Source organism: Symphodus melops (assembly GCF_947650265.1).
Source record: "Symphodus melops genome assembly, chromosome: 13".
NCBI lineage: Eukaryota > Metazoa > Chordata > Actinopteri > Labriformes > Labridae > Symphodus > Symphodus melops.
Genome location: NC_136703.1, coordinates 18855009 through 18868847, shown reverse-complemented (window position 1 = coordinate 18868847; position 13839 = coordinate 18855009). Strand labels below are relative to the sequence as shown.

General features: G+C 39.2%; 2 protein-coding genes across 2 annotated transcripts; both read left to right on the top strand.

Annotated features, from left to right (window-relative positions):
• The first annotated feature begins 1238 nt into the window (after positions 1–1238).
• Positions 1239–5000, top strand: rab5if (RAB5 interacting factor). Its single transcript, XM_079358977.1, has 4 exons — positions 1239–1576; positions 2156–2259; positions 2379–2508; positions 3336–5000. The coding sequence occupies exons 1-4, from the start codon at positions 1469–1471 to the stop codon at positions 3375–3377; spliced, it is 384 nt and encodes a 127-aa protein (XP_079215103.1). The 5' UTR covers positions 1239–1468; the 3' UTR covers positions 3378–5000.
• Positions 5001–5375: 375 nt separating this feature from the next.
• Positions 5376–13157, top strand: dhx35 (DEAH-box helicase 35). Its single transcript, XM_079358897.1, has 21 exons — positions 5376–5477; positions 5896–6023; positions 6122–6214; positions 6573–6650; positions 6792–6896; positions 6992–7053; positions 7471–7540; positions 7650–7709; positions 8062–8174; positions 8274–8370; positions 8530–8688; positions 8991–9201; positions 9374–9498; positions 9733–9787; positions 9920–10110; positions 10212–10289; positions 10440–10569; positions 10764–10845; positions 10948–11019; positions 11092–11203; positions 11445–13157. Exons 1-21 carry the CDS (start codon positions 5378–5380, stop codon positions 11481–11483), a joined length of 2160 nt encoding a protein of 719 aa, XP_079215023.1. The 5' UTR covers positions 5376–5377; the 3' UTR covers positions 11484–13157.
• The last annotated feature ends 682 nt before the right edge of the window (positions 13158–13839 follow it).

Sequence of the window (13839 nt, the reverse complement as noted above, 5' to 3'; positions counted from 1 at the left end):
CAGTTTTAAAACCTTAAATCGTGTTTTAATTGCAAATCTCAGAGGAGTTCTTTTCTTCCCTATAATCGCATCACATACAATCAATTTTAATAATGTCATCTATCCAGCCTTTTTCAGGACTTAGGCTTTGTCAGAGCCATATAGAGGTTTTTTGTTATCCCAATATTGTCCAAATCACTTCATTAGACTGGTTATTTCAGTAAAGGCTATCAATTAAGAAAAAAAAAATCAACAACTAGGGTTATCTTCAGAAGTGTTGGTCAGGTGTCTGTGAGTAGACTGAAGTGTATCATTAAGAAGTAGGCCCTCTGCTGGAGAACAAGGAGCATGACAGAAAGTTTTCAATGATTCCAGCAAAAGGCAATAAATATGGGTGTAACACAACCAACACAAAAACCAAAGTCTGGTATGTAGCTTATTGTAAGTATATTGGAAAAAAATGTGTTTTAAATCACAATACTTAAGTTGTTATTTCTTTTTGCAGGCAAAATATATTCTCTCATTTTATGGGGACCAAAAATCCATATTCTCTTGAGTGGTCTCGTAAATGAAAGCATTGTTCTGTATGTTTTAAATACCTAATATGGTTATGAAATAAATCTATTGTTTTTCACTGACCTTTTTAATAAAATAATGGACAGAATAAAAATAAAATAATGGTCTTATTATAATTCAATGTCTATGAAAAGTTTTGTGTCTATATTATTCTGAATCTAATTTAACAGCAAGAATCTCTCACAATAAAATTGATACCCTGAAAAAGCTGAGTTTTAGCTGAAATTTACAGCATTGACTGTTTCTTCCTCCAGACTGTCACTCTGATGAATGCTAAACAGTCACAGATTGTCAGCCCTGTCACTGTGACATAACCCTGAACTAAACTGTCACAGTAAATGGACATATATTATTAAATATAAATGATCGTCTATGCACACTCTATTATGTAAATACTGTAAAGATAACAACCTCATGTTTACTTCATCATGCTTTTGCACTACTCACCACTGCACTGTTACCTATAGTCTTGTACATATTAGTCTTTAATTACCTGTTTATATTTTTTAATCTCATTGTCATAATTTAATGTTTACATTGTACACAGAGAGCACAGTCTACAGAAGTTATACATACCTGGCCAATAAAACTGATTCTTATTCTGATCTCTAAACACTAGAGGGCGATGTCGGATTTAAACAGAGTCTGACAACAAGCAGTGCAGAAACGTCGCACTCGCTGATTGGCTGTTTGCTGCAGGGGTCAAAGAAACATTGCGCAGGCTCAGTTAGCCTTTTTCGGTCAGTGTATCGGAAATCTGTCAGATCAGCAGAGCCCACATTCCCTTAATAGCTGCAAATAATTCACTGTAGTTTGTTTGCCCTGTGAAAGCTGGAGGCTTAAACCTAACTTCAGGTGTCACCCACTTTGGATTCTTACTCTCAACCTCTGCGGCCGAAGGAAACAGCCAAGAATGACGAGCAGTCTAAAGCGGAAAGAAGAAAGTCATCTGCTGAATGGGGGTGTAAAACAGTCCACATGGAGCAAAGCCTTCAACAGTAACGCTGTTTGGGAAGAGAAGGTCAGTCAGCCCCTTTTCGTAATAAAGCTTATCTGTCGACTTGATACTGCCGAGGGTCTCAGGGCTTCGATGTTGTTGTGAGGTGCTGACTTTTTAAAGCTGGCTGCCATGCTAAAACTAATTATTAATCTCATTGGATTGAGTCAGCTGTCAAATCGAAAAGGAAATCCCTCTGCTGTCATGGGTTTAGTTACTGTTGAAGACTAAACAAGGATTTAGTTAATGTGTTGATGATGCTGGTTGTTGTGTTTCCCCTTGAGGGTCAAGTCATTGAAATAGCTTTTTAAATGTGGAAATAAGAACTTGCATTGTTTTGTATTTATATATCAGTTTTCTAAGTGAATTAACATTGTTAAGTCTTCACAGGGTCAAAAAAGCCTGTCAGAACATGGAGCCAAAAAACAAATGATTATTCAACCATCTATCATCTATTCACCTGGTTATTAATTAATCTTTACATGTATTAAAAAAAAAAAAAAAAAAAGAACATCCACCCCCCTCCTCCATCGAGCTGGGTTTACCTTTATCTGAATTCCTCTACTTCAACCAATAATCTACTAATTCACATTTTCTTTCCAGGATGAGTTTTTAGATGTGATTTACTGGCTTCGGCAAATAATCGCAGTAATCCTCGGCGTGATATGGGGTGTCGCGCCTTTGAAAGGTTTCCTGGGAATAGCCATGTAAGTATCACGGGCCGACCTCTGTCCAACCTCACATTGAGCTCAGTTTGAAAATGTACACGTATCTCCTCATACCTTTTTTTAGAGAAGTTAACATCTTGATGGGATTGCCTTTCTAGATTCTGCATCATCAACGCTGGGGTCCTGTACGTATACTTCAGCAGCTTTCAGCAGATTGATGAGGAGGAGTATGGGGGAACGTGGGAGCTCACCAAAGAAGGCTTCATGACATCGTTTGCTCTGTTTCTGGTAAGGGTGCAACCATATCATTAAGAGCCACCTCATGGATGTCGGAAACAGCTGAATGTCATATGAGCACTGTTGTTGTGGGAAGAAAATTTAATTGTATATATCATTACAGGTATATTACATGACCATTGGATAGCCTATGGGTTTAAACAGGACTTGATTGTTTCTCTGTAATTTTGAAAACTGTTTAAATCTTGCACTTTTTTCTTTTATATTTCATGTGTTGAAATTGATTGTTTTTGTGTTTCTACTGTTCTCCTGTTGTTGTACTGTCGAGCCATTGTTTTGGGCTGTGATAAGAGAAATTTGGGGATAGCCTTTATCTGCTAGAATAGTCCTTTAATGACTACCTTTCATTTAAAATCTGCCATAACTAGCTGAAATATTACATAGAATGATGTCAGAAGGCGTTGTTTAGAAAAAAAATCTAATGCGAAAAAGTACAAATAATTAACTTACCCGACTTTGAAGAAGTCTCATTCATGACTTCTTCTCGGCAACAACCAGAGTCCGAATAATGCCAGCCTTATGACCAAAGCAGGTTGATACTTTCCCTACTTTTTAAAAACTCGAGCAAAGCTAATGATGTTATATGCTATTTCTATTTCTAAAGTGAAACTTTATCAAGCCTTTACTCAGCCTATTGTATACATATTTAGAGGTTTTATTACAGTTTGTAATGAATAGACCCAATTTACAGTTAATTTACAGTAACAGATCTGTTGTTGTTTTTGTTTGGAGGGGTGGGTATTTGAGTTGCTGCATGTGAAGCATATGGTTTGAACTCTTGTGTCAAAGTGCTTGTTTTTGTTTTCTCTCTTTCTCAGGTGGTGTGGATAATCTTTTACACAGCTCTACATTATGAATGAGAGGACACCATGGGACACTAAATACAAACATTTCTGTTGAAGTAAATTGTCAAGACAGAGGAACTCCATGACGTGAGGGGTGTCAACACTCCCACATTCAGTGTGCAGTGTATCATGGGAATCCTAGTTGGATTCACAAGACCCTGCAACACCACCATGACGAACATGTTGAAATGCTGTACATCTCTCAAATGTGGGGGGTTCTTTCAAGGCACCCTCCTTTACACTTCCCATAAATGTTTTTGTTCCTTCATTACTGGCCTGTCATCACCTCTGTAAAAAAACAAACAAAAAAAAACACTAACATTTTAGGGAAATTAATTAAATCTGATGAAATTAGTTGCAGTTCTACAGATTTTGATCTGAAGAGGGATTATTTGGTGTTTGTTGGTTCCCTCTTTGTAGAGGATTGACAGATTTTGGACTGTAAAGATAAAGACCAGTATGTGTTTATATCCACATTTACTGATCATGAGCTAACTACTTAAATTAATTAAACTAAACTGCCATCAGGGTTTGATTAGTGTTATAGTGTTCCCATTTAGTTTGGAGATTAAACACATCCTTGTCAATTTAAAGAAATGATAGAGGATTTAGTCTGTGGCAGCTTGAAAATAGTTGGTCTTCAATTTCACTCCAAAAACAATGTGACTAGAGAAAGAAATTGGAGTTTGAAAAATGAATACCGGTAAATTAGTTCAGTAAGGCACATGATCCGTCTCTATTGGAGTTTCCAGCTACATTATTTGATGTTCAGAATCGTTTTTTTACTGCCAAGTACATTTGCATATACGAGGAATTTGTCTTTGTGTATGGTGCAAACAAACAGTTAACATGGGGAAATAAGGCTAAAATGCGATGGGTTGAGTAGTCATGGTAACGGACACACCAATTTGTTATAAAATCTTTAAGCAGTTACTTCTTCTTAAACCTCTGAGCCCAACAAATCTGAACCATGTTGCAGCTGAACACAGCTGAAATCTCACTTGAGCCAACGTTAACACCATAAAAGAAGATGATCTGGGTGAGATTGACATATCAGCTGATCCCAATACCAGCTTCTGTCGGTAGTTTCCCAGAATGTTGCTTCAGTCAGAAACTTAAGTTATGTCAATCCAAATAGTTTCCTCAGAGCAAAGAGGGAGGAAACATGCATGCCATTTTCAGATGCAAATGTTCACAGATTGAAGCTAAAAAAACAATCTGTGCACTGCCATGACTTGCTGTTGGTATATTTAGATGTCTTTTACTGATGGCGTTAGTTAGGAGGCTAGAATTATTTAAATGTATTATTTGTTTCTCACATGTAGCTTCCAGATCAAAGTCTTACCTGTTGTTTTTGAAATTAATTTAAATTCATCTGTAAATTTTGTACAATGTCCTTTCGTCAAATTCACCCTGTATCATGCAGATTTATTTCTACTTATGTTATATCTTGTTTGATGTAACATATCTCTCGGTATTTTATAGTGGAGAACTTTGAAAGCCAGTTCTCAAAAAGTTCTTGCAATGATACTGTTAAATGAGATATACAGCTGGTGTTTGAAAGGATTGTATTTTATGATCAATTTTTTTGGGAATCATTAAACAGGGGCTTTATTTGGCCTCCATTTTCAAAGACAAGGTATTTGTGTTTTTTATTGAAATGTAGAATTTGGACAATCTGTTTATTGTATCCCCAAATAGCTTTTGTGATCTTTATATCAAGAAAATACATCGATGTTATTCAAGCTATTTTATTTGTTATTGTCATGTAGCCTATTGAATGAAGGACTTGACTTGCAAATCCCTGATCCTGAATGTAACTAGTAACTTGTTGTATAAAAGTAATACCGGTTTTTTTTCCTAAATTTAATCTAGGTTTATATTAGCACAAAAGCAACATAGAAACCGGATTACGGTACACAGCTGGTCCCAGGTCATGATGAGACAAATGATCTCGGTGCAGTTGCAGCTCGTTTCAAACACTTTGACATCATTCATAAACTCTCGCCCAAATGATGACGTCACTTTTAATTGAGGAGGAGAAAAAAAACCCAACATGTGACGTAGAGTCCAAGATGGCGGCTCCCCTTCCCACGATGAAATTTTGGAAGCCGGGTAAGTACGGAAATATACATATATGTGGCATTTTGTGGATTTATTTTGGCTTTACATAGATAAAGCATTGTTTGCTGTTAAAGTTGAGTCCGGCTCGGTGTGGCTGCAGACACGTTCACTGCAGCTGCGTGATATCCGCAGCCACTTCAGTTCAGCTACGGTAGCGTTACCTCTGCGGAATTTAAGTTTGAACCTGCCAAAATCTCACATGAACGCTTGATAACATAGAGTACACAAAACTCTTTAAACGCATGCTATGTTAAGGGGCAGCAGTGAATGACTTTGGTTGTCTTGTGTCCTTGGCCACATGTCAGCGCTTTGCCCTAAAACCATAGCGATCATCCTCCTACCGCTTCAGCATGCGAAGATTTAAATAAAACATGTTCTCTCTCTGCTTCCACCATCTGTTTTGCTTAAGGGTCTGAGGCGCCGGGAATCTCCGAGGAACGCGAGCTCAACTCCGAGACCACAGGCTCCCCCGTCATCTTCAACCCGCACATCGCCCTCTCCATCGAGAAACAACGACAGAAACTTCCCGTTTTCAAGGTCTCACCAATCCCCGAAACATGCATCAACGAAACAATACTTGTGTGTGTCTACGTAATGTTAAATTAAACTATTTTCTTTCAATATTTCCCATTCAGCACAGAAACAATATCTTATATTTGGTGGAGAGCTACCAGACTGTCATCATCGTTGGGGAGACAGGATGTGGGAAGACAACACAGATACCTCAGGTTGGAAAACAAAGGATTACTTTCAAACTAATCTGATGTCAAGCAGTTGTTGTTTACCTTCCCTTTTAAAGAATTTACCTTCCAAATAAGCACAGTCTAACCGCTTAAGCACAACTGTGCTGCAGTGGATTGGTACTCTTCATGTGGTTTAACTCCTGTTATGGTTTTATATGACCTTGTCTTGATGCTTTGTGGCCACATTTTTACTTAGCAGGCTTTGGACCACATCAGTAAGGGTTTACTTTATGCAGTGTGTGCTTTTCTGCAACATCAATGTCTTCATCTTTTAGCTCTTTTTAAAAAAAAAAAAATCTCCCTTTTCTGTTGTTTTTTTTCTTCTTCCTCTGACTCCTCTCAGTACCTACTGGAGGCTGGCTGGGCAGCAGAGGGAAAGGTGATTGGAGTGACACAGCCCCGACGTGTGGCTGCTATCTCTGTAAGACCCATACTGACTTTCTGTTAACGCTCAGCTGCTCTGTCACTGTCTGCCTATGTCATTTCACTGCGAGTCGCTGCGTTCACCCTGACTGAAAGGACACATTAATAGTCTGTATTTTCACCTCTTTCCTGCTGGTAGGTAGCTAACCGTGTAGCAGAGGAGCGGGGGGCCTTGCTGGGACATGAGGTGGGCTACACCATCCGATTTGACGACTGCTCTGATCCTCACGCCACAAGGATCAAGGTATTGTATTCCTCAGCTCTGTCCTTAACTCTTCATTGCCAGCTGTTTTATGTTTACTTCACTCCAGTTCACCTGATTGAACCTGTGCGCTTCAGTTCCTTACAGATGGCATGCTGGTCCGGGAGATGATGTCTGATCCTCTTCTGAAAAAATACAGGTACATGATTGTGATTAAAGCATTATGTAAGCTGTTTTATTACTCAGAGCGCAGACATATATCCTGATGTATTGTTATCATTGAGCAGATCGGGGTTTATAGCAGAGATTTATTGGCTACACCACCCAGCGTTCACTGATTGTCCCCATATCTGTGAATTTTTAAAGTTTATATCCATATTGGTTTCAAAATTCCATTTTTGTCAGGATCTAGTATTCACTGCAGATAGTTTTTTTTTATCAGAGGTTGCTTATATCATGAACATTGGCTCTGTTGTATTTAAGAGGTCCTGTGAGCAATGACAGTGAGAATGTTATAAGTCATCTTGCAACATTTTCGGTGGGGATAAATGGACAGTTCTCACTGGGTTACATTCCTACCAATTTTTTTGTTTGTTTTTTTTGGTGTTCTTTTCAGTGTGTTGATGCTGGATGAAGCACATGAGAGAACTCTGTACACAGACATAGCCATTGGTTTACTTAAAAAGGTAATTTCAAACGATTCTAATACTGAACGGCCCAGAGATTTAAGCTTTCCGTTTCATTTTTTTCCACCTTGTAACTTCTCTTCCCTGCCCCATCTGATTTCTTCCATAGATTCAGAAAAAGCGGCGAGACCTTCGGCTGATTGTTGCCTCTGCCACTCTGGATGCCAAGGTGACTACATCGTTAAGATGAGCAGATATGCATGATCAGCGAGAATAAAGAAGCAAAGACACACAGTCAGAGGAAAAGTTGATGTTAGGTTGGATCCTGCTGCACTGACAATACACTGATGAAAGATCGACACAATCAGGCCACGACTGTGCTCAGCGTTAAACAAAATCAGCTTAAAATGCAGCATCAGACCTCTTCTCTACTTCCTGTTCAAAGAACAGCTTTAATCTTTATGCAAATTGTAAACTAAAAGTGCCATGGTATGTTACATCCTTATAAGAATGAACACTTGAAGGCAGAAATAACATGTCAGTGTTCCTTTTCTCACTCTACACATCATTTTTATGTGAAGAAATTTCACGACTTCTTCAATCTGAATGAGTCCGCGGATCCCAACAAGGACACGTGTGGAATTCTGACAGTTGAGGGACGCACCTTTCCAGTGGACGTCTTTTACACTGTCAGGTAGTCAAAAGGCAAAATCCAGGAAAAGTTGCAAGATCAGCATTTTTAATTCTGTCTAACGGAGCAATGTCTTTTGTGTTTGTTTGTTTTTTTCCTCAGTCCGGTCCCAGACTATGTGAAGGCCACAGTGGAGACGGTGATGAAGATCCATGAGACAGAGGATGATGGCGATGTCCTGGCATTTTTAACAGGGCAGGTTAGTGACCACAACTTTAAAACTCGTGTGTATGCATTAAAGCATACAAATTATATACAATATCACTATACATTTTCCACACATAGCTTGGTCTGTCTTTTTTCCTGTTTTTCTTATGGCTCTTAAAAGTGTTCCTTGTCTTTTTTTTTTTTCTCAAAGGAAGAGGTGGAGAAGGTGGTGTCCCTACTGCAGGAGCAGGCCAGGACTCTGTCACGATACGGCATGAAGAAACACCTAAGAATTTTGCCCATGTACTCTGGTCTACCTTACGCTGAGCAGATGAAGGTTTTTGAGAGGGCCCCTACATCTGTCCGCAAGGTCATTTTTGAATTAAATAAGTTCAAAGAAGCTTTAAAATCTGCATGCCTCCCATTTTCAAAATTCCACTGCCAAATCCAACAACATTTTTTCACATGGTGAATGTAATTGCTCAAACTACTGTTTCTATGAAGTTATTTTGGACTCAATATAAATAGCTGGGGTAATAGGTTGAAGTACAAAAAACATGACCTCCATTGCAGTGAAATATATACACACATGACCCAAGCAGTGCAGGTTTTGACACAGGGAGATACAGCTGTACAATGGTGTAATATCCAACTTTAATATTTTTCTTCCAGATCGTGGTGGCCACCAACATTGCAGAGACCTCCATCACTATAAACGGAGTTGTGTTTGTCATCGACTGTGCGTTCGTGAAGCTTCGAGCCTATAATCCCAGCACTGCCATCGAATCTCTAGTGATAACTCCGATCTCCAAGGCTTCGGCCAGCCAGAGGGCAGGCAGAGCCGGGCGAAACCGACCTGGGAAATGCTTTCGACTGTACACGGGTATGTGTGAGAGTGTGCAAAGATAAAAGAGTGATGAGGAATAGTGCATCGTTAACATTTATGACAAACTGTCGCAGTCTTATCCTCCTCCCTTTGCCCTCTCTGCCTGTGTTTCCTGTCACTCTTTGTCATTCCCTCCCTGTATTCTTATTGCCTCTGTTGTGTTCATCAGAGGAGGACTTTGAGAAACTGCCTGCCTCGACTGTGCCAGAGATGCAGCGCACCAATTTGGCCCCTGTCATCCTGCAGCTCAAAGCGTTAGGCATCGACAACGTGCTGCGGTTCAGCTTCCTTTCTGTGAGTAGCTCTCTTTTGCATCCACAGGGGTGGCTGTGATGTGTTCAAGCACTGTGAAAGAAAATGTACTTTACATTTTAATTAGCCAGAATGGCTCACAGCCTCTGGGGAAAAATGCAGAGAAACCACAAAATGAATGCAGATGTTATGACAAGAACTCCCCATGTATAGGTTTTCTCTCTTTCAGAGTGAAATTTAATGTTATTAGCCTTAACATTTTTTTCCATTTTGCAGCCTCCCCCGGCACAGACCATGGTGCAAGCTCTTGAGCTGCTCTACGCTCTTGGAGGTAAGATACAAATCTGTCGGCAGGCAGGGGAAAAAAAGGAAAACTATACCTCAATTTTAAGGCCAGTGTTCAAAGGCTCAGATGTCCTTGCACATCATGCAGAATCTTAACCAGCTGTGTGTTTGTTGGCAGGTTTGGACCATTACGGGCGTTTGACTGATCCCATGGGGGTTCGGATGGCAGAGTTTCCCCTCAGCCCCATGTTTGCCAAAATGCTCCTAGAGTCTGGAAACTTCGGCTGCTCCAAAGAGATTGTCACTATTGCGGCAATGATGCAGATTCAGAACATATTTGTTGTGCCGCCCAATCAGAAGAAAGCTGCTGTAAGTGAAAACAAGTTTTCAATAGGAGCATGTTTTGTGTTTTGCAGAAATGCTCTGTCAGCATAACAATTATCCATTTTTTTTGCTATCCCACCCTGCAGGCCCGAGAACACAGGAAATTTGCAGTTGCTGAGGGAGACCACCTCACAATGCTGAATGTGTATGAAGCATTCATTAAGGTATGGTGTGTGTTTGTGTGTGTGTATCCTGTATATGTAGTCATTTTTTAGCTCAATCTGTTAAAGTGAACACAACACTTGGGGCTAAGAAAAATACAGGGAAGAAGTTAACTTGGACAAAAGAAGTAAACATTTTCCTCTTTCCTGCAGCACCAGAAGAGCTCCCAGTGGTGTCAGGAACACTTCCTCAACTATAAGGGCCTGCTGCGGGCTGTGACTGTACGAGAGCAGCTCCGGCGGCTCATGAACAAGTTTAAGGTTCCACGGACTTCCAGTGAAGGTATGAGTGTGTCATTAAAAAAAAAAAAAAAAGTTGTGTGTATCAGGTGAATGGGAGTGACTGACCTCTGGTAATTTCTTATTTTTACTCTTACATGTAATCTTCCTTAAAGAAACTCTTCATACGCAAGTATAGGGTAATAACAGTGTATTCAATGAATAGAGGAGTGTTAATTTCTACTTTCGTTTGCACAGGTGACCCTGATGTTATCTTGAAGTGCATTGTATTTGGTTTTTTTGCAAATGCAGCCCGCATCCACCACTCTGGTTCCTACAGGTGAGACATGCTCTCCAGCTGTTTCTTCAAACAGATGTGTGTCATTTCCCAGCATGATCATACTTTTAAACAAAATGACTGTCTTTCATATTCATCTGTTAGGACTTTACGAGATGACCGTGAGCTTCAAATCCACCCGAACTCTGTGCTGTTTGGAGAAAAGCCTCCAAAATGGTCAGTGCATTTTCTAGAGAGTGAACACACATCAGTCAGAGTAGCATGTCTTTAACCATGTCTCTTCTCCAGGGTTGTTTTCAATGAAGTGGTGCAGACGGCAAAATACTACATGCGTGATGTGACTGCTGTCGAATCCTCCTGGTTGGTTGAGCTGGCCCCTCACTTTTACAAGCAGGCCAAGGTTGGTGGACGAAATAAACGCATGACTCTCTCTCTCTTGTGTTTTTAATGGTTATAACTTTGTGAATGTTTGGTTAAGGCTTAATGACTGCTGAAAGTTTCATTTTATTGTTATTTTGAATAATGTCTGTGGATAATTCACAATACTATATGAGTGTGACACCTCCATTTATTGACTGCCATCATAATCTGCTAACAGGATTATTTTAATTAAACTGTGTCTTGTCTCTTTCCTCCTCCAGCATGGTTCACTGGCCAGCAAGAGATCGCGGGTCCTCTGAATCTTGCCCTCCTCACACCACTTTAAGACGGAGATTCATTTAGCTAAGAGGAGAGACTCCCTCTTAAATTGCCACTGTGCCCCTCTCCATTTCACTGTAAATAAAGTTGTAATATATTTATTGTCCACCTGCACAACCCCATCACACTATGTAGCCATGCTAGAATGGGATTAAGTGGATACATTTGTGGTGTTGATGTTAACACGTGAGACTTGCTTCATTTGAAAGCGCCTGTCTTCTTTTGATATAGTTCATATTTCGATCTATGAAAGTAAATGGTTATGAATGTGAGATGAGACCAGGCACGGTCTCGCTGGTCTTCTTTCCAGTATAGTCATGTAGTCCACTTCAGTCATTCTTGTATATAGTCAGAGCAGGCTCAGGTCCAGGGAACGGTCTATGCCACAGGCCCGACCATACCTGGTTCTTGGCTTTATTATTTTTTTAATTGCTGTATTTTTCCTGTTGCATGATCAATAATGGAAGATGATGGACTGTGAGGATGTTTCCTTTTTGAGAGACTTGTGGCATAGATGTATGGGTTCATTTGTTTCTAACAAAAAAAAAAACTTCGTTTTAATTCACTTTTGTTTCAATTTAATTTGAATAACTTCAACTTTATTTTCTACATAAATTATTTGGATATGTATATTTTTCTGGAATTTGCTGCAGAAGGAAACACATTGCTTTATTTTTTCAGTCAACCTCAGATCCTCGGTCTAATAATGATACTGTGAAAAGACTGCTTTCTTTATTGATCCCTTTTTTCCACCCTGTAATGCCACTTTACTACGGTCTCGCTCAGACATAGTGGCCTTGTCACCACTCTGTGCCAATTTTCTTTATCAGCCTATTTCGCATTTCCTTTTCAGATGGAATGTGTAAATGCACCCAAGCATTTAAAAAAAGAAAAGCTGTGAAATCAAAAGAAAAAAGTGCCATTTGTTCCTGTGATTATAAAGTGCATTTAGACATGCATCCAACGCCTCAAAGATACTGTAGCATTTATTGGATTTCAGCCATCTCTTTGCCTTTCCTCCAGTGGATTCTCTGTTTTGAGCAAGGCTTTTTTTGTACTTTTTTTGTTACCATTAACCTCATCGACGCAGTATTCAGGAAATTAGCCATTTATTTGTGATTCCATGACAACATTAACAGCATGTATCCTTCATTTCCACTTTTGTTGATTTTTGTACTTCATGGTTTGTTTTCCTTCAGAGGTACTTGGCCCTGAAAGTGTCGGTGAGCAGTATATTAAAGGTTTTGTCATTTTAATCTGCTTTCAAACCAGTAAGATCACTGTTACACAATTTTACTTCTGTCTGCATGGTTATCAGTAGATCTTGTTCTTAAAATTGCTACTGTAGATTCAGTGAACCTGTATCGCAACAACAGAACAGCATAGAGTAGATAATAAAACCAAATTAAATGAGACAGATATTCAAGTTATGTACCTTTGCATGCTAAAAGGTACTCATGTACACACCCAAGACCATCTTGTAGACTAAATGCAAACATTTGCAAAATAGCTTGTTTATCCTCATTTTTGCTGATACTCTTTAGTCTGTACGCAGCCGAAGCAGTAACCTGTAGACCAGTGTAACGTTAAGCTCTGAGATAAAAACTGTCACCTTACATTTCTTCTGCACATCCTCAAATAAAGCCTTATTGTCATGCACTGAGTTCAGTTTTTTTTTTTTAAATTGTACCTTTTGACTTTAATTTATTTGCAATGTACATGTTTCCCCAGAAGGTGGCACTGTTGTACCACAAACAGTTGCGACTTAGGCTGATTCAAAATAGTGAGCGGTTGGCGAGAACACATGTACATGTTGACCTTTTGAGAATTGTGCTTTGAAAATAATGTTTTTTGCTGTAGGTATGGTTAGAAGAGCTAGAGTCATTGGCCCTTAATCCAGATACAATTCGTGTTAAGCACATGGAAAGTAGGAGTAAAAAACACTGCTTTTTACACAGTTACAATACCACTTTGAGCCAAAATAAATTCAGACTCAAGGTTCATATGTTGGTCAAGGGTGTTCTGTAAGTGAATGTTAATTTAGAAAATACTGAATTGAAAAACAAAACAAAAACAGCAACAAAACAAAAACTCCTGTCTTTATTTCCCGTGCTATTAAATCAAAAAGCATCTTGAACATACACTTACCTATACTTTTTGGACACTAGAGCCGTTTTTACAGACTTGGGCTTTCAAGTGAGCAGTGTTTTATTTACCAAATAATGGATTCCTGCTAATAAGACGTATTCAAATAAACTAATGTAAACTCTAAATAAGGCATATAATATCCACCACAGATCAAATATACGTGAAAAACTCAGCAATTTCCAACAACAA